General features: G+C 48.3%; 1 protein-coding gene across 2 annotated transcripts in view; it reads left to right on the top strand.

Moving 5' to 3' along the window:
• Positions 1-18,663: 18,663 nt before the first annotated feature.
• GNAO1 (G protein subunit alpha o1) overlaps positions 18,664-20,380 on the top strand; it is a 141,732-nt gene continuing 140,015 nt past the window's right edge. For both annotated transcript variants that reach the window (XM_039721263.1, XM_039721262.1), the window contains exons 1-2: positions 18,664-19,210; positions 19,301-19,343. In XM_039721263.1, coding sequence (XP_039577197.1) covers positions 19,093-19,210; positions 19,301-19,343 — 161 coding nt within the window. In that variant the 5' untranslated portion in view covers positions 18,664-19,092. The remainder of the gene's footprint in view (positions 19,211-19,300; positions 19,344-20,380) is intronic.

Genomic DNA, 20,380 nt, shown 5'->3' with positions numbered 1-20,380 from the left:
GAAGGCCATGGGTCAGCCTGGATTAGTGAAGCGTTTTTTGCCAGGTGAGTGGCAGCAGGAGGAGCTGAACCTCCCTGAGCATCCCTGCACTGCACAGCCATGCACTGGCACCCCTGCAGCAGGGACAGCCACGCTGAGCCATGGCCAAGCAGTTTGCCAGCCCTGCCAGAGCCCAGGCACCTGCTGTGAGCAGCTGGATTAGGAGGGCCTTGCTGAAGACAGGTCTTGAAATGACACAGGAAATGTGGTCAGAACAGGCACCTTGTGGAGATAAAATGGGGATAAAATGCATCTCCGAGAGATGCAGCTCTGTCCTGGATGGAGGGGTTATCCCAAGCCTTGCTCAGACCCAGCCTTTACCCTGTCCTCCACAAGGCCATGTGCTTCCCTGCAAGCTCTGCTACCTCCAAAAGCCTCTAGGAATGAATATTTATCCAAATAATCCACTTCTGCTCCTCATTTCCACTGACCAATTGCATTCTCTTTCCAGGGTATAATTCAGCTCTGGTTTATTCAAAGAGGGCTGAAGGGAAGTAGCACAAAGAAGAAACATAAATGGGCTGAACAAATGAAGCACAAATTAGATCTGTTTGGCCTTGGGAAAGGTACAATTCCTTTTGCAGATGGGACTGAATGACTGTTGGAACACATTCTAATGGGACTAAAATTATTTTCTGTAAATCTGAGGTTAAGCAAAGCTTAGGTGCCCAACAATGAGCTAGACTGTGTTCTGCACAAAACCTCTACCAGCTGGACCAAGCCAGATTTCATCCATCATTCATTCATTCATTCATTCAGCACATTTCAAGTAATTTCTGTTTATTTCTCCATTTCCATAAGACACAAAAGCCTTTGAAGAAAATTTTCTCCTAAAAACCCATTTCTACATAATCAGAGCCTAAAACCAGGGGGTTGTCAAGGTGAGACACTTTGGTCAGGGCATCCTAGCAGGCTTCTCCCAGATGGTGCCACAACTTCATTTGCCATTTTAGGATTCGTTTCAGAAGGTGGTGGTGGATTTTGAGTGCCCAGAGGATCTAAGGATTGGAAGAGGAGAGGCAGGGAGGAATCATCTCTGCCCTCCTCTGTAGCCTTACTTCTCCTTGGAAATGGCTGCTGTGGCAGGATGGGGAAGGGGATGTGCTGCAAATGGGGTGAAGTGGCACTTGGGAGCATGATCCTTCATTCCCCAGCCAGGGGATCCCCCTCCCTCACCGTGCTGGAGCGGGAGGAAGGAAGCGTGGCAAACAATGAGCTGCAGGAAGCAGCAGCAGCCAAAAGCGAGGCCTGAGTCAGCAAAGCAGGGGGCTGAAACCCGAGCTCCCCTCGAGCTGCTGCCCAGAGCTGAGCTGGGGGAGGGTCCTCAAGGGAGATGTGCCCTCTGCATCCAGCACGGGAGGGAAAGGGTCCTGCACATCCCCCTGGGAGACAGGTCCCACCCTCAGCAACAGGCAGGTGGGGCAGGTTTGTCCTCGAGGATGGGGTTTTAGCTCTGAGGCAGATGGGAAGAAAATGTTTTTTTTAATGCAGCCAGCAAGTTGGTACAGAAACAGGTGTTGTCTTGACTCTAATGTCAGTGTTTTCTTCCTGTCCTGGTTTTCCATCCATGCAGCCTTCAGTGGTTCACTGAGCTGCACAAACATCATCTCCCTCCAGGACTTTCCCAAAGTTCCTTTTTTTAATGTTCATTTAGCTGCCAGAGTGTGCAGGAGAGTCCTGCAGTGCTGGGCCTGGGTCCTGGTCCTCTGCCAAACACAGCACACAGGGCACATCCCACCCTGACTCATGTGCTGATGTGGGAACCAACCATAAACGTAAATAAATAATAATTTAATACTAAACTATCACTGATTTATTCCTTTTCCCTCTCTTCTTGTGCTTGGTCTCTGCCCAGTTACTAAGTGATCTGGTACTTGGCCTCATGTAGCAAACAGAGGAGTTTCTGCTCTTTATTACCTGCCTAAACTGTTTCTCCACTGCAGCATACTGCCCCACGTGCTGGGAGCCCTGGGGTGTCCCCAGGCTTCTGGGTCACAACCTCCCCTCCTTGAGGGCTGCAGGATGGCCAGAGCACCCCTGGGTGCTGCTGGAGCACCCATTGCAGGGACTGTGGGGGATTTGGAGTGTGGGATGATGAGAGAAGATGGGGACAAAGCCACTTCACATCACTCAGCTGCTGCCACTGAGCTGCAGTGCACGAGCACCCACCCTCTGACAGCTTGCTGGGAGAGGAGGAAAGCCAAGCTCGTGTGCTGCCAGCCAATACCCTCTTTCCTCTGTAAGCCAGCTTACAAAAGCCATTTGCTACATTAACATGACAGCCCAGTCTCCCTCCAGTGCACCTTTTCTACTCCCCTGCCCCAAAGGCAGAGGCTGGGTCTGGATGAACACAGCTCAGCTTATGGGACAGAGCCCATCCTGCTAAGCCCATTCCAGTGCCCACTGGGCCCCTGAATTGTTTAGCTCCAACAGGCAGAAACCATATTTTTGTATTCTGTGATTTTTCCCAGCAGATTCATGTAACTAATTCCTCTGCTTTCCCGGGCAGGATTTCCAGGAGGAAGGAAGTCTCATTCTCAGTGAGAGTAATCAAGCAGCTCCCTGGCAGAGCACGAGGTGGCTGCTCACACGCTGAAGCATCATGCCAGCTCCATGGCAGCAGAGTTGCCTCCCCAGCTCCCTCCAGCCACCCACCCACTGTCCACATGAATGGTTTTGGCACCACAGGCCAGGCCCCCACAGACACACCTCGGTGACAGCCTTGGTGCCAGCCCAGTGGTGACCACGCCTGGTGGGGACAGTGTGAAGTTACTGCCTCCCCAATGGAAAACTTCCTCACCACATGCAGCCCCAGCTTGCCCCCAGCACTGACAGATGCAGGGCTGAAATAAGCATTAATTACAGTGGTGAGCAACGAGGTCCTAAAGCAGCTTTTAGATCCTTACAGTGATCTAAAATGGTCAGAGACAGGAGAGGCTGGAAGAAGGCAGCGCTAAGGAGATGTGGATTCAGGAGACCTGCAAGGAAAATACAGCTGCAGTTTAGAGGCTGCAAGAGAAAATGTAGGGCAATGAATTTAAAGAGTCAAAGCAACTTGAGCATTGATCAAAAGTACAGAGAAAGCAGCAGGGAGATGGGGAAATAATAGAAACTTTAATTCAGGATCCTACCTTCCAGTGCAATAAATATTAATGGAATAAGTTGGAGAAAGGGACGGCCTCCTTGAGAAAGCAATAGCAAAAACACTGAGATTGATTTCCCATCAAACAATGTTTGACAAAGTAAAACAATTAAGGGCTGAGAAATGAAACCTAATTTTAGGAGGGTGATAGGCAGGATAAATGGATTTCCAAAGAACCAACAATGAAAGCTTTTGAGCTCACTTCAAGCCCACCAATGCTGTCTTGAATGAAAGTTCCCAGTATGACACCAGGCTGTGTCCTTCAAGCACTCTACTGTCCCAAGGGTTTTTCCTGCCATTCCAGAACCAAACAAAATATGCTTTTACCCTCAAGGCTTTGTAGGGCCATAAAACTTGGACCCATCTACAGAAATCACTTTCACTCAATAAAATGAGCCACTCCCACACATGGATGGTAACCCCACTTCCCTTCCCACAGTGCTCACACGGGCCACTGGAAACTATTCCTGTTCACCACCAGTTCTCCTGGCAGATGAGGAACCTGCAGATGCTGCTTCTTATCTCAGCACATATCATACACATACTCTCAAGAAAATAATTGACCCCATCATACAAGACTGGACTGTCACTCTTTCAGCTACCTTGGGCAGGTTTTGTCCAATTTACACAAGGAGATCTGAACAATTTGGTCTGAAGGCAACACTGAATTTGGCACTGGATGTTTCTCTTCCAGAGAAGCTCATTGCCCATCAAAATTTTCCTTCTGTTGATTCCCTGTGAGGCTGAGAGGGGAACTGGGAGGTTTCTGCCTAGTTGTGTGGTTGATGATGCATCATGTGAGGGACTTCAGGGGACTTTTACTGCCATCAGTAACACTGGAAGTGGTGAGTTCATGCAGTGCCCCAGAACAACATTTTACTCCAACAAAGATTAGCTATTGCTTGGTATCTTCAGCTTCCCAAGGTCTTGCACTGCCAGGAGCAGACGTCTCCTCTCTGTAGCCCTGATGGTCCTTCAATGAGCCAGAAAGCAAATCTTCATCACTGCACCGCCCACCCCATCCAAACCTTGCTGAGCTGGCTCTGCTGCACCACGCACCGTGAGAGGAGCTCATCAAAGCAGCCTTTTAATTGCTAGAGTAACAACTTGGACGTACAAAAATGCCAGCGAAATTTGCATGACTAATTAAATAATTAAACACAGCCTGACAACCGCAGAACACAATCACGCGTCCGAAAATCAAAACCACCTCTGAAGCATTGGAAGAAAGAAGGGATTCACTGCCCTGCGTGTCCTGTCAACAAGAGTTGCTGAAGGGTTGTGCCTTTTTGATTACAGACCAAGCAGAAGCAGCAGCACCCCCGTTCTCTGATGAAGCCTTTGATCTCTGTCCAAAGAGCTGCTGAATCCTGGGCTCAAGCGAGTGGCTGCAGTGCAAAAGCAGCACTGAGCTGAACGTGCTGCTGATGCTGGCCTAGCAGGGACTGAGTGCTGCAGGCAGCTCTGTGAAGACTCTGCTAGCCCAGCCTTCCAGCACTGGAGAGGCTGCAAACCACAATGCTGGTCAGCCTTGGAGTGCTGGAAACCTGGTCAGGGAAAGGTCACACTTGTGTCTCAGCTCCAATGTGCCTCTCACATTTAAGCCCAGCCCTCAGCAAAAGCCAATCCCACTCCATCCAGCCACAGGTATCAGACCTAAAGGGTTAAACAATGTTGATTTCCAGCAAGGAGAATGCAAACTATCCCTTGCTTTTTCCAGCAAATTTACAAAACCCACTTACAATATGAATATGGAGATGGTCAGAATTGCATGGGCTAAAGCCAAATTTGAAAAGATTAATTCTCTGTTACAATTCAAGTTTGTAACCTTAGAGAGCAGAGTCCCTGAGACTCTACTGGGCTGTGGCAGGATGCCTGAGTTGACAACACTGTGACCTGACAGAAGCCAGAATCTGACATACTTTAATTCTTCCTGAAAAAACAGCATCAACACGGGTTTGAGGAAGGAGGGAGATGAGATGGGAAATCCAGCCCTAATGGAAAGGCCTGGGATGCTGCCAATATTTTACATTCTTCGTGACACAGTTTGCTGCTGGCTCCATTGCCTGATGTGATTAGTCCAAGAAAAAATTGGCCATTGCCTTCCCAGCCCAGTGCTGTCCAGATGCTTCTTGCCTCATTCTCTGCCCACAGCCAGAACCCCTGCAGTCACCAGAAGCCCTGCAAGCCCCCAGGGGCCCATCCAGGAAGTGCATTATTCCTTTCCCCTGCATTTGGTGATATTATCTGGAAAAGAACTGGCACGATTTCAGTCCAGATCCTATTGACACAGATACCAAGGGGGGGAAAAAAGGAAAAAACATTCCTAGAGGAAATGAAAAGGTCTAACATGTAGCTTAGTTCCACTATAGACCTGCTTAATGCTTGCACATCACAGCACAGCCTATCTGGCCACTTAAAGAGCAAAGAAATACCTCCCCATCCCCAGCTCCTCACAAACCTGGCACCAGGCTCATGGAAACTTTTTCCTGAGTCACCGTGGTCCAGCAAGTGCAAAACCTCTATACAACTAACCTTGCATATGTTTCCACCTTGCTTATGTAAAGTGACCAGTGATAAACCCATAAAAATCTGGGCTGTGAAGCAACACAACTGGATGGGACCATCCCAGGGCTGCTGGAGCAGCTTTACTGTGCACACCAAATGTAGAGCAGCTCCTCACCACTGAAAGCTGAGACTCAAGCCACAGAACCACACTGATTTCTCCCAAACCATCTTCCCTGGGCTGGCTGAGGAATGCCAAGTGCCAGCACTGAGCTCACTGTGCTGCTCTGGGGGCTGGAGTTTGCATGGTCAGGGTGGTCCAAAGCAAGAATAGATCCTCCAAATGGCAGTGCTGCTATAAACAGGGATGCTGTCTTGGCTTGCCTCTTCACTAGCTGTGCAAATAATTTCTGGGCAGCAGAAGCATAAGTAAATAGACAAGAAGCACATGAGAGGATATATTTCTCTAATTTACTCAAGTCACTGAGAAGCACCAGGGCAATTTTTAAAAACTGCTCACCGCTTGGGAGGTTAAACTCTGTCAGTTTCTAAAAAATTTATTATTTCTGGCTGTAATTACAAATCTGAGTAAGAGACTCTCTAGAAAAGCAGATCCATTTAGCCTCTGTAGCAGAAGTGTACTGGGGACTCAGAGCACATACTGGGGACCCAGAGGAACAGCGTTACTGTATTATCCACAATTCAGACCTTCCCCAGATATCCAAGCCCACAAGTCAAAAAATGTAAAAAAAATCCAGAATCTGGCCCAGAGAAACAAGTTTCCTTCATATGCACAGCACTGGCACAAGAAGAATTCTGGTTTGCTGAATACTTGTGAAAAACACTGCTCATTTTTCATGTCTCTGAGCAACTTCATAAAGTTGGCCTCAGAAGCCCATGTTGCAAAAAGCAGGATCCTTTCAGGCAGGCAGAATTCCCTGACACAGGCTCAAGCAATACCCTGCCTTCAGCCTTTATTACATCATTTTGTTGATTTTCAAAGCTGGTAAACACAGACCCATCTTTGGGCTCCTGTGTAGTTTAACCATTTGTCACATCGGTGATGTCAGATCTGGGATGGGCTAAGGGTACAGGGTCATGTAAAGAAGAGTTACAGCCACAAAGGTGACCACTGCCATGTTAATAATTAGCATCTGTTGCCATCAGAGCTTGTAAGCAAGATCCAAGCAGGGAGGAAAATGCTGTGCCAGCATCTCTGCTGGGTTTGTGGCTGATCACTGGGGCTCTCCAGCTTCCCACCACCTGGAGGGACTGGTGAAGGCTCTTGGAGCCATTGCCAATTGTGAGTTCAGAGCAGGGCCTGCACATCTGGCAACAGGAGCTCATCATTTTCCTTGCCAAATGAGTCCCAGAGAATTTGCTTAGACCTAATCCACAGACTTGTTTTGGAAAAGAGAGCAAAAGACCACACCACAATGAAACCTCCTGTTTCTTGTACTGGAAAAGCACTTTATTCCCAAAACACAGATCTAAACACTGGCTCGTGAAGAAAACCTCCCTCACTTGATTCACCAGCTGATGTGCACATTTGCTTGTGTGAGAAAAAGCATTTTCCATGCTATCACACACTTGTGAGGGATTTCCAGCACTGGAAGTCACTCACCCTGCCTGAGAGATGGACTCCAGGACACAGTTATGCTCCTGCCACTTCAGGGGATGATGTTTTTCCCTGGCACCTTGAAAAACCCTGTTCTGCCACCACACCAGAAGCTGAGCTGGGCAGAGGCTTTTCCAGGAGCCCAGGCACACGCTGGCCACATCCCCCTGCTGCCTGACTAAACAGAGGAGATGAACAGCAGCACTCCTGGCACGGCCTCTCTGGTGTTTCACCAATCACCCAATGAACATCTCACTGAATCCTGGAAAAAACACTCTGGAGTCGCCTTCACTAACTGCAATCTTCTTCCACCTTGGTGTCTCCTGAGCAGACCCAGCTGTGAAGGTGCTGTTCCCCGCAGCCAGCCCTGTCCCCAGCACCTCCTCCCTCTGCCCACGGAGCAGCGCCAGGCGGGAGGTTTGCAGAGAAACCAGGAGTTCCAAAGCGTAATCCCGAACAGATGGCAGCTGTAGCCGTGCAGCCTCAGAAGGGCACTTTTAAAAGTAAATAGCAACAAATGTTTTGGTGTGTAATGCGTTGAAATCTTGATCTCACACAGAGCTTATTTTCTTTTTTTTCCTCTCCCAGCAGTGGCAAATGGCTGAGGACAAATGCTGCTGAAAAGAATGGAGAAAGAAAAAACCTCAATCAATTAAATGTTTTAGAAACAATTGTGTTTCAAAATCAACAAGAAGAATTCATGAAAATCAATCCTAATTCAAGAGGGCTGTACTGATTTGTTCATCTTTCCCTTTCCCTGCCTAAGCAACCAAAGCAATAAAAATGATAGCTCCATCTCGGGCAAGGAAGCAATTGAAACTTCAAAAACATTCAACATCAGCTGATGAAGCTTGATGCAGTCTCCATGGCCTGAAAGCTAAATATTCTGCAAGAGAAGCAATGTACCAGGCAGATGAGTGGGAGTTTCAGATAACTCCTACCCCTTCAGCTTGTTTCTCTCAATAAAGCCAAGCAAACCAAGGTAAGATTGTCCTGTCACAGGGGAAAAGCAAAAGTGTTTGTATCAGCAAAGGCACTGCACAGACTGGAGCTGCCTCAGCTGCTCTTTGCCAGTAGGAAACAACAGCCCTGCTCTCACATGGTGCCCACTCAGGGCCACCACCACAGGGACATCAACAGGGAAAATCTCCTGGCAAGTGAAACTAGGACTTGAAAAGCAGATCCTGAAACGCCACAGCCATGGGAACATGGGCAGCATGCCACAAGCCTGCAGCTCTCCATCTCATCATACCAAGTGGTCCCAGAAGAAACACCCCTTGGGAAACTCAACAAGGAGGCCTTGGGCACCTCCTGCTCCCTAGATCTGGCCCCAAAGCAGTGTCACATGAGAAAAAACATTTTCCAGGCTGTCACATGGGCATGGAGGGTAGCTGGGGGATCACTTCCAAGTGTGTTGATATTGCTCCAAACAATGACAGTTTTCCCAGAATCTCCCACTCAAACACAGAGTGGGGGAGCACATCCCCCTGCCAGGATCTGCTCCGCTCTAAGCTGCAGTCATATAAGCATAATTCTTGCAGCACCCAGCCTTGTGCAAACAAACTGTGTCCAACCACCTTCAGAGAGCTTCCTGGCAGAGCAGAGAGCAGCAGAGCCAGAGCAGGCACCCGAGCCCACAGCTCACGTCACCTCACCTTGGCACCACCAGCAGCAGCTACTGAGTTTTGTCTTGAGACAAGCAAACGCAGACTGAAGTGTGGGTTAAAAGGTATTTGGAAGATAAAACTTCCTCATCAGCAAGGCCTTGCTCCCAAAGGAGGGTTTCTCTTAAACAGACACTGACAGCACCCTGTGTCATTGCATGGCAAGATCTGAAATAGTTACTCACAGTGGAGACTGTTTATCTGTGACTCACAGACATCTTCCCAGCTACCCCCGTGCTCTCTAAAAGGGAGCAGGAATTTGAGCAAGAAAAAAACCCTGGGAATGGCAGTGTGGTATGAAATGAGGAAAGGCAGTTAAGAGAGAAGGAGAACAAATCTGGAGACAGAACATCACAGGAAGAAGAGGAAATGTAAAATGGTCTCGAAAAGGCTCTCAGACACCTGAGATTTTTAGAGGTTCAGATTTTCTTCAGATAAGGCTTTTTCACTTCTTTCTATAAAGCAATGAATTTTGTTAGACTTCCATCTGCCCCATACAGTCACAAAAATTATTCAGACACATTTCATCATTCTCCTTATGTGTCTGGTGGAACAAGAGGGAGATTTTAGCAGGGAGACAGTAGGGACCTACATGTCCTGCTATGGTCATAACCCAAGGAACTTAGATACCACTTGATAACTCTCTATATACTTAAGGATTCAGTGCCCTGTTCTTCTCTTCCCTGCAATGTTCTCTGTTACTGCAACTTGAGCAAATGCTTGAGGACTTGGGATGTATTTATCCACAGCAATGCAACAGAAATTATGAAAAGGATTTTCAGAGAACAGAGCAGTCAATTCCCAGGATTTGGGGTGCTCTCCTCTTTGTGACCCTCCTGGTAGTAATGCACAGCCTAATTTCCTTTTTGTCTTATATTGCATAGGAAAACACAGTTTCACTGTGGCTAAGCAGAGACCAGGACCCAAGAGTAAGGCATGGGGCTGAGCTTCTTACATGGAAAGAGAAGAGCAGGCAGAGATTTGTGCTTTACCAGCCCCTGCCTTGGCCCAGCCCAGCAACACAAGCATGTGTTTGTGCTGCTGTTCAGTGCTGCCATCACCCAGCAACCAGGGAAGCCACTTGTTCATCAGAGAAGGCTCAGGATGGTGACCAAGTACCCCAAGAACCCCTCCTGGGCTCCTCCTGGAATGGTGTGATCAAGGGGGGCCCCACTGGGCAGCCTTGCCATGATTTGATCATTCCCAAAATCCTCTGGCTTGTCTGGGCACAAGGAGTGGAGGTGAGCCCAGCAACCCACTCACCCAGCAGCCCAGCCACACTGCAAGCAGATTTTCCTCTCCTCAAATATATCCATTATATCTCTTCATTTAGCTGACATTCACTGAGACTGATCTCCTGTAGACTTGGTTAAGAGATTAAAACTGTATTTATTCCCAAGCCAGCCAGCCAGTATGACCCATTTGCTACAATGGATAGAGGAACTAAATGACCTTCCTACTTTTTTATGTCAAAACTGCCTGGGATATATTCTCAGTTCCTTGCTGGACTTTGGTTTGATTATTTTGTAATCACATGCTAAAGTAGACAGGGCTGATGTGTGGGGGAGGCACATTTTATTTGCTTGATTAACTCTTGTAGTGCTGAGCTGTCAGAGACCCCTCCTGAACCATCCTCCTCCTGCCAGGAGTGCAGGTGGCTTTCCAAAATGTGCCTCTGGTGTTCAGCTCATGCAGGTCAGGGCTGTCCTGGGACAGAAGAGGTCTACAGCTGTCATACCAAACCCCCTACAATCATTGATTATCATCAGGAAAATAAAAATAACTAAGATCCTTTCTTTCTTAGCAAATACACGTTTTAATTCTACCTTGGCATCAGCCTGTTGAAGGCAGAGACTTACCTACAGCCAGAATTTTCTCTCTTCCAAACAACTTCCAGCTCTGCACACAGGGTAAGTCCTACCACATTCATCTTCAGTACTTAAAAAACCCTTCTCACTGACCTACTTTGTTCTTCATATCAAGCAAAGAAAAGGAGAGAGGGTAGAAAGAAATACCATCCTTATGTGTATGCTAATGGACCATCCACTTTTTCCAAAGGTTTAAAAAAATCAAGAAGATATTAATAACTTATATTTACATATCTATTCATCCCAAAAAAGAACATCAAACTATAGGACTACCTGTGTGTCATGTCACCTCCTGCTGAAAGGTGGAATAGGACAGGTGTTTAAAAATTTAGTGTAATTGTTTTCCAGCAGTAAATGAGGTGAAGAGAAGAATACAACGTTCCATGAATTTGAGAAAGCAAGCGGCAGCCAGCTTAATACTCATGTGAACTATTGATGCAGGTTGCCAGAGATCCCACCCCAGCACCCAAACCTCGTGGCCACAATTCTGTTAGGAGATCAGGAAACTCATGCAGCACATTTGAAAAACCCTTCTTCAGCCACAGAATAAGCATTTTCAGCCAATGTTTGGATATTCTGGTCCAGGCAACAATGAAATATATCTCAGACAAGCTGGACTACTACAGAAATTTAATTCCTCATGCTGTGACAATGCATTTTTCAACGTTTTAGTCATTAATGTAGAAGTCTCTTGAGCTGGCCAGATGCTTAGTTTCTGACATCACCAAATCAAGAGGAGTTTCAGTGCTGCCTGGTGAAGCCATGAGGAACAGCCCACAGCAGCTCCCAGGGCAACACCCTGCTCTTGGTAATTTCATGGTATTTGCTGGTCACAGCCAAACTCAGTAGGGAAGGATGGCACACCACAGCAGACTGATGAGCTGCCCAGCCCAGCCTCCTTGATTGTCTCCAAGGCCAGTGCAGGCTGCACTGGGAGGGACAGAGCACTGCAGCCTCTCCTCCTCCACTCACGCTCCTGACAGTCTGTCACCTGGGGACTACTTTAGCCAGAGGCAGTAATTTTCTGTATTAATAACCTTTGATGGATCTTTTCTACAGGACTGTTTTCTTCTGCTTTTTGAGCCTGGATCAGATTTAGCATCCAGCCAATATTTTGATATTAAGTGAGTGCACTGATCCTCCAAATACAGAGTTTGCTTCAGGTACTGTTTCATTCTTGCCCGAGATGTTATTTCCCCCAACATGACCTTCTCACAATACCACTGCCTGTTTTGCATGTGCAGAATTTGTTCTCCCACATCCCCTCCCAGTGAAAGCAAGTCCTTGTCTTAGGGCATTGTGAGGGATGCTCACGAAGGTTAGCTTCAGCCAAGGGCAGCCAGACTGTAGGCTCTCTTCAAAATCAGAGGTGAGAGATGATTCCTGTTATCCATCCTCCAGAGGAGTGTCTATTTTCCTCCACTGATTACAGCCTCTGTCAGCTAAAGCCAGCCTTTGTGAATCACATCAGTGCTTAGAATCAGGAACCACGGCATAACATTGAAACAACACTTGGTAGAGCCGATGCTTCTTTTCATATTTTAACAGATATTTCTGATAGAAAAACAATTATAATTCTGTGGGGAAAAAAAAAGAAAAGAAAAAAAGGTTTTTGCAGAGAAAAAGTGCAGGAGTTGTGTGTAACTGGTGGTATATTTGTACTTGGAGTTAGCCATTGAGAGCTCTGAATCTTGTAAGTATACACTGATATTTTCAGGGACTGAATTAGTATTCCTCAATAAGGTCACTCATCAGGACTACTTGTGTGAATGATACCTGCAAGGTTTCTGGATACCATTTGTATAAAAACAGGAATGTTCCTGAAGTGCTGTAAATGGAGCTGCTTTAATTGTCTATCCAAGTCTTGTATCTGATGACAGCAGCTGAATGAAATGACACTTGCATGCAATCACTTGCATGTCTGAGCTTGAATGCTTAATGCAGAAGGTTAAGCTCAGTTTCACCAAGACCAAGCAATGACTGATTTTCCTACACAGAGTAATCAAGACCTTGCCTCTAACCAGCAGTTCTGGATTGTGGCTGGAATAATTTAATTCCTACTAAATCATCATCCTTGATGTTGTGAAAATAGGAATAGTAAAGGGCTGACAGATCCTTGTTGTCATCAAGTTCCAAGCCAGGGGCAGCTTCTCTGTCTCATTTTTGGCACCATTTCACCCTTGCCTGAAGGACAATATTGCATAGCTTCAGTTTCGTGGCTTTTCAAGGTTGCTGGTGCACCTGCTGAATCACTCATGCTGTTACATATTTCTTACTGGGGAAAGTGGATAGATGTTGGCTTCTTCTCTGCTTTCAGTCCTGTTCCATTAGGTTCTCCCATCACCATCAAAGGACAAATATCTGCACTACCATACAGGCAGAAAATGGATCCAATGAAGGGGAAGAAAATAGCCCATCATTATGTAAACCTGTCTCCAACAATGAAAATACCCATGAGGGAATCTGTACTGATTTCCCCTCAATGATCAGCAGCAAAAGAATTAATAATTTCTCTTCTGACTTTTTTTTTTTTTGTAGGCCTACAAGCCTTTTAACCACCATGTGTCCTTTAACCATTAAAAAATGGAAAACATTGACACTGCAAAGACTCCTTAGAGCTGCGAATTGCATAAAAGAGAGAGAAGCTGACACCGCATTAAGGGTTATTGACAAGTTCTTTCTCACTTTGAGAAACCATAACTTGGGACCCTCTGCAAACTTAGGTAATGTCCTGTTTCAGGCCACACAATAAATGTCTTTTCACAATAAGTAGTAGAAACCTTTACTTTATATTTAAAAAAAAAACTTTATTGCACGCAGAAACTGATGTGGATCCTCAAGAAACCATTGGTTGGAACCACAGCACTGAGCAGTGCTTTCACTCAGCTGCTCTCTTCTGGGACTGGCAGACAGACCAGCCCCAGGACCTCCTCCAGCCCTGGTACATGCAGTTCTCCTCAGCTTCCCCTGCAGATCTTCTCTCTGGCATTTGTTACTTTCCTCAGAATACATCCCGTTCTTCTCCCTGTGACATGACAGACCTGAACAGAAAACTTTCTAAGGTTAGTTCCAAGTACTTTGAAGACAAGCTGTTGTATCTCTCTGCCACACAAATGTGTTAACCCCATAAGCCCTAGCCCAAAAACTTCACCCGGTTTCAAGACAGGAGCTGTCAGTGACTCCCAGGTACTGTAGTTATCATTGTCCATCCAGACAGGCATGAAAAACTAACAACAAAGGTAGTTTTTTCTGCATTTCTCTAGACTTCATCTGTCGAACTTACTGCTTGACACCAATTATATTGCAGGTCATATTCTTATCAACAGGTCACTTTTTTTTTTTTTTTTTGACTCTTGGTGTCTCATTCTTGTCTTATAGCCAATATTCCACACAATAAATCCACCCTAGACCATCTTCCCTTAATACTCATCTCTACTTCTCCAAATCGCTAGTCAAATTCTAAGGTGCTTCCTCATTTGATTTGCTGGAGTAGAACATATTTGTGGGGTATGGAGTGAGTAAGAGTGAAGTAAGGATATTTGCAATTTAACCTAGTATCTGTGCATTTCATTAATCCTTCCTCCATCAACCACTTAACCTTTATGGGCGTTCTTATTGCCTCTCATTGTATTGATTTCTGTCCATTTCTCCAATTTAGTGAGATCATGCAGTATTTTAAACCTGTCTTCCACTACATAACTAGGTTTAGCTGGGGGGTAATTGACATCAATTTAAAGAATGAAAAATTAAGCTGAATATCCAGGCAAAACTTCCTAATGGTGAGATCTGCTAGAATGCATCGCTATCTCTCCGTGGGATTGGTGGCTGTTCCATTAGCATGCACATTAAAACCACACCCATGGAATACAAGATTATAGATTGGACACAACAACTCTGAAGTAGGAGGGGAAAGATGAGCTGCAAAGCTTTGCAGCTTTCCTCCTATAGTCACATCATTCTGGGCTTGCCCCACTCCCTCCTCATTCCACCCACGAGTTCTCTGAGGATGTGCTGATCCCGCAATATCAACTAATTATGGGGATGGAACCAATGTGGTATTCTCTCCAATACTACTTCAACCTCTGTTGTGGTGGTGGGAGTGTCGTGGCAGCTGTGAGACCTTCTCAAGGCCCATGGAACAGTTGTCTCACCCCTCTTTACTACCTCCTGGCAAGTTGTGGGAACAAACATTTCAGTAAGATCTGCTGCAGTAAGAAACCATGGTTTTGCACTAGAAGAGGATGGATTTAAATTAGATATAAGGAAGAAAGTTTGATTTTGAGCAGGGTGAAACACTGCAGGTTCCCAGAGAGGTGATGAATGCTCCATTCCTGGAAATGTTCAAGGCAAGACTGGGGAGGGCTCTGAGCAACACGTCCCAGTTGAAGCTGTCCCTGCTCACTGCGGAGGGGTTGGTCTAGATGGCTTTGAAAGGTCCCTTCCAGCCCAAACTGTTCTGATTCTAGGAAGAAAGCCAGAGCACTCTAGAAACCCTTGAGCTGGGCAGCAGAGCCCAGCTCTGATGGGCTGGAAGGCTCATCTCTCCTCAGCCTGGAAGCACCCAGGATAAGACAGCACACGTGAGATCATAAAGCTGTCACCTACCCCACAATATCATTTTGGCACGGTCTTTTTCAATGTCATCCATCAGTTCTGTTACCATCCTTCACTTCTTAAAGAAATTACTATCTGATCAGCTTTCCTAGCACAAGGTTTGAAAACTGATTGTAGAAAGAAGCTGGGTTTTGCTGAGGCACAGACCAGATACAGGAGAATGAAGACTTCTGCTTAAAATACACTGCTGACTCTTAGGCTTGGGAGACAGCAGTCTGAGCAGAAGCAAGCGAGTTCTTTATGCACCTTGATGAAAGAGTTTAATTGCAGAAATAGCCAGAAAGAAAGTTCCTCCTCTCCACCTTTAATGGAGAGGTTCTCTCATTTACAAGGGGAAAAAAAAGAAGCCTATTTTCATCTGAAGTTGTTACTACCAGCAACTACTTTTCATTAAAAGAGGACTTCTGTCAGCTCCTGAAAAAGGGAAACATCTTTTTCAGCAACAAAACCCAATATATTTATCTCAAAAGCCAAGTAGGCTGGAATGCATTTTGTTTGGTGGAGGAGGCAACCTTTTTTCTTTCATGTTCTTGAAATTCATCTGCTATGAATAAGCAGATTTTTTAAAAAAAATTAAATTTCCCTCTAAGAAAATTTTGAAAGAAACGTTTCCACCAGCTCTGCTCAGTTAGCAGCAGGAAAAAAATGGCTCAGAAATGGCTCAATTCCACAGCTGCTCCCCTGAATTTTTCTGAGAGCTGAGAGAGCAAGGAGAAGACTTGCCAATTTCTGATTTTCCCTTAAGAAAGAAATTAGCAGATTATTGTGTAGCAATGGGGATGTTCATGGGACAAAGGGTTGACTGCAGACTCCACACTGGTCAAGAAGAAGAGAACTAATTTTCTCCATGGCAGGAGACTCGGGCTACAAATTTGTCAGATAACGAGTAGCCAGAGGCTGATACAAAAGACTAATTCTCTTAGTAAAACCCTTGGAGAGTTTCCCAATATGAGTCCAAGGCTGGCAAGCTGCTGAAGGAGATGGGAAGAAACTGCAGCCATCTCATGAGGACACTGCCTCTGGATTTCTTCATTGTGTTTTTTCTATGCAGCACTTTTTGTAATTCCCTCTGGCTAGAACCATTGAAATGAAACTTATTGACTGAAATTCTGATCCTATTGATTTTACACATGAGATTTGTGTGAATATGAAAGAGCAGGAACTGCTCTGTAACCGCACCCATCTCCATTTATTCCCTGCTGAACACATGTTGTGGGATTGCTTGTCCATCTCAGTCCCCTGAGCTTCCAGAAATAAATTACCCAAAATTCAGATATACTGCACCTATTAGCTCACAAATGTGTAGTAAATATTACTGGTCCTTGAATACACTGAGTTACCTTTTGCTTTCTTTTGTCTGCTTTTCTTTCATACCCCCTCTTTACCTCGTTAACCACGTCCTGTTTTTCCCTATTGTTTCAGAGGTCAGGAGGGAATATGGGAAGAACTTGTTCTGTGAGGAAGAAAGGATGGGAAACAGCACTGGGAGGAGATGATGGCTGCCTGGAAGGAAAGTGCCTGTGACTTCATGCTTAAAATACTCTAAGTGCTATTAGAAATGATATTTCTTCCCCTAAGGACATGGTCCTGGATATGGGATCTGGTGAACTCAGGACAGCAGGTAAGACAACCACAGAGGAGGCCGTGAGCAGAGGTCCCACGTGGAAAACCCACACAGCGTAAGCACAGGGTCACCCACACCCAAGAGCACAGAGAGCAGCCCCCTGCCTTCCCTGAGCCCCTGTGGGGCAGCCCTGCATTTCCCTCCCACAGCACAGGCATGGTCCTGTCAAGCCTCCTGCAGCTGGGTGCTTTTTGGCAGAGAGGTGGACTGGCTTTTAGAGGCAAAATCAGCAGCCTCAGCATTCACACCTACTTCCGAACAACCAAACCTCCCTTTGCAGATTTCTTGTTTACTGAAATGGTCAGTGTCCTTTCCATGGATCAGGTAGCAATCCTTGATTATCCTCATTTTAGTTTGATGCATTTTACCTCGCTGTGCTCAATACTTCTTTCCTCTCTAGATCTTTTTATAGCTAGATTGTCACATATCAATCAATGTTATGGATTAAAGTTGTATATTGTGACTTGTCTGGGCCTGTAGGAAAGCATTTTAAACAAAGTTCTATTTATTTTATTTTCCTTGTTGACACTTGTTTTCTTCTCTCTTTTCCAACCTTGTGAAATGGAAAAACTTGCCAGGAAAATTATGGGACTTTAACTCACTAGAATTCTTAAATCACTGTTATATGTCATGAAATGGTTATGAAAAGAAGGCAGGTCATCTGGTGAGGTCTGCGACCGCACTGCAACACAAAAAACCCAAACCATCTGTTAATTACACTGATGGAAAACATAATCCAACATGGTGGTGAAACCTGATGCTTTGCACGGACCACGCAAACGATTCACGTTGCAAGTGTTGATCAAAGCGCCTGAACTGTGAGGAGCTCCCAAAGGGCTCCTGGCAGGTCAGGTCACAACCACGGCCTTGTGGGGTGGGGCAGGCGCAGGGTGTGGCTGCGGGAGCTGTGGGGGAGCCGGGGTGCCCCCAGTGCCCGGGGCAGTGCCCGGGAGCCCGGTGCCCACGCACCCACAGTGCTGTCACCGCCCCGAGCACTCTGCACTGCGTGATCCCTACGGAACCGTGGGATGGCCTGAGGTGGAAGCCACCCACAAGGATCATCGAGTCCAGCTCCTAGCCCTGAACAGGACATCCCCAAGAGTCACACCTTGTGCCTGGGAGCCTTGACAAAATGCTTCTTGAAATCTGCCAGGTTTGGAGCTGTGATCTCTGCCCTGGGGAGTTCCAGTGCTCAAGCACGCTCTGGGCGAAGAACCTTTCCCTAATACCCAACCTAATTCCCCCTAGGCACAACTCCAGCCGTTCCCTCGGGTCCTGTCACACAAGAAGAGATCGGTGCTGCCCCTCCACTGCCCCTCCCGAGGGAGCTGCAGCCCACGGGGAGCTCTGCCCTCAATCTCCTCTCCAGGCGGAACAAGCCAAGTGCCCTCCGCCGCTCCTCGTACGGCTTCCCCTTTAGACCCTCCGCCAAGGCAGACCCCAGCTCTGAGTCAGCGGGAACGGGGGGCAGCAGCGCAAGCCGCGGCCTCTCCCGTCCGGGGAAGGGCGGCGGAGCCCGGGCTGAGGGGACGGGCACCGGCGGGAGCGCGCAGCCAGGCGCGCCCCCGCGCTCCCTCCGCCCTCCCGCCCGCCGCCGCTCCCGCGCCTCCATTCGGCTCCGCCGCCGCCCGCCGAGGAGGGAACAGCGACAGTCGGGAGCACGGGAGAGGGACGCACCCTCCCCCGCCGCCAACCCGCTTCCTCCTCCTTCTCCTCCACCTCCTCCCCCGCCTCCGCCTCCGCCTCCCGGCCGGGAAGAGCTCGCCGTGCCCGCTGCAGCCCCGCTGGATGCACTGAGCGCTCGGGCGCGGGGAGAGAGGGGCAGGAGGGAGCCGGGAGCCCCGCCGCGGAGGCGCTGCGCTACCCGGAGCCTCACGGCCATTTGCTTTAATTCTTTTATTGCCCCCCGGCCGCCTCCTCCTCTCTGCCCGCGGGAGCCAGCCGAGGCGGCGGGGGCTGCATCCCCCCTCCCCTTTTTTTTTTTTTTTCATTTTTTTTTTTAAATTTTCATCGCCGCCATGGGATGTACCCTGAGTGCTGAGGAAAGAGCCGCCCTGGAGCGGAGCAAGGCCATCGAGAAGAACCTGAAGGAGGACGGGATCAGCGCGGCCAAAGACGTGAAACTACTCCTGCTCGGTGAGAACCCGCCGGTCGCCCCCCATCGCCCCCCTCCTCCTCCTCCTCCTCCTCCCCCGCGCTTATCCCACCTCATCTCTCTTCCAACAGGAGCCGGAGAGTCGGGAAAAAGCACCATCGTGAAGCAAATGAAGTAAGTCCCGCGGGGGGAGCGAGTGAGCGGCGGTGCGGGGCGGGAGAGCGGGGCGGGGGCTCGCGGAGGTGAGCGAGGGCCGCGGGCGCCATGTTTACCTGAGGGGACCGCGCAGGCACCGCGCGGCGCGGCCGCCGCCGCTCCCGGCGCTGTCCAGGGCCCGCTGGTGCTGAAGCGGCGCCCCGCGGCCTCGCCCCCGGCGGCGGTGGAGGGAGGCCGGCAGCCCACCGTCCCCCTCGGCGCAGACGTCCCCGCGAAGCGAACGCTGCCAGTTGAGCTTAATGTCGGGGTGTTATCTGCCGGCTCTGCGGATTTAAACCGAGGCTTCCTATCACTGAAAGCCCCTTTTATTGGGCTTGTGCCTTCTTCTTTTAATTAATGAACGACGAGCTTGGCCGCTCCTCTCATTCAAACCTCTCCTGCTCTGGGATCCGAGTCTCCCTATGGTACTCGGCGCTGCTCCTCGCTGGGGCTTCCCACACCCTTTTTCTGTGTTTAATTAGATGTAACCGTGTAATAAACAGCAGTGAAGAGCCCCACCGCAAGGTCTCTTCCAAGCATCCCCAGGCTCGTGTAAATGCACCCCGTAGGAAAGCAGGTGCAGGGAAGGCTAATAGAGGTGGAGGAACACCCATGGTGCGACTGTTCTCCCCCCACCCATTTTTTAAAAAAAATTAAAATACAATGAAACATCCCGTCCTCCCACCGCTACAAACATGACGGGCTGGTTGGAGGCGGGCGCCATCACGGAACGAGCCTGGGCGCTGGTTCAGGGTATGGATTTCAGCTGGGAGCGGTTGCCGCTTTGCGATGCTGCTGGTTGCAGAGGGATCCGTGGCTGGGAGGGGCTCCCCCGGGACCGGGGCTGCTCAGCGAGGGGAAGAGGCTCGGGGATGGGTGTGGATGGGACGCGGGGAGCCGGGGCTGCGCGGGCCGGCGGGCGGGTCCCGGCGCGGCGTTCAGGCGGCTCGCGCTGGACAGCGCCCGGCCGGGGCTCGAACCGGCGGCGGCGGCGGCGGGGGCCCCCCCGCACCCCC

This window comes from Passer montanus, unplaced genomic scaffold, assembly GCF_014805655.1.
Source record: "Passer montanus isolate IOZ18808 unplaced genomic scaffold, ASM1480565v1 scaffold45, whole genome shotgun sequence".
Taxonomy (NCBI): Eukaryota; Metazoa; Chordata; class Aves; order Passeriformes; family Passeridae; genus Passer; species Passer montanus.
The sequence above is the reverse complement of the archived record's forward strand: the minus strand, read 5'-3'. Positions and strand labels throughout refer to the sequence as shown.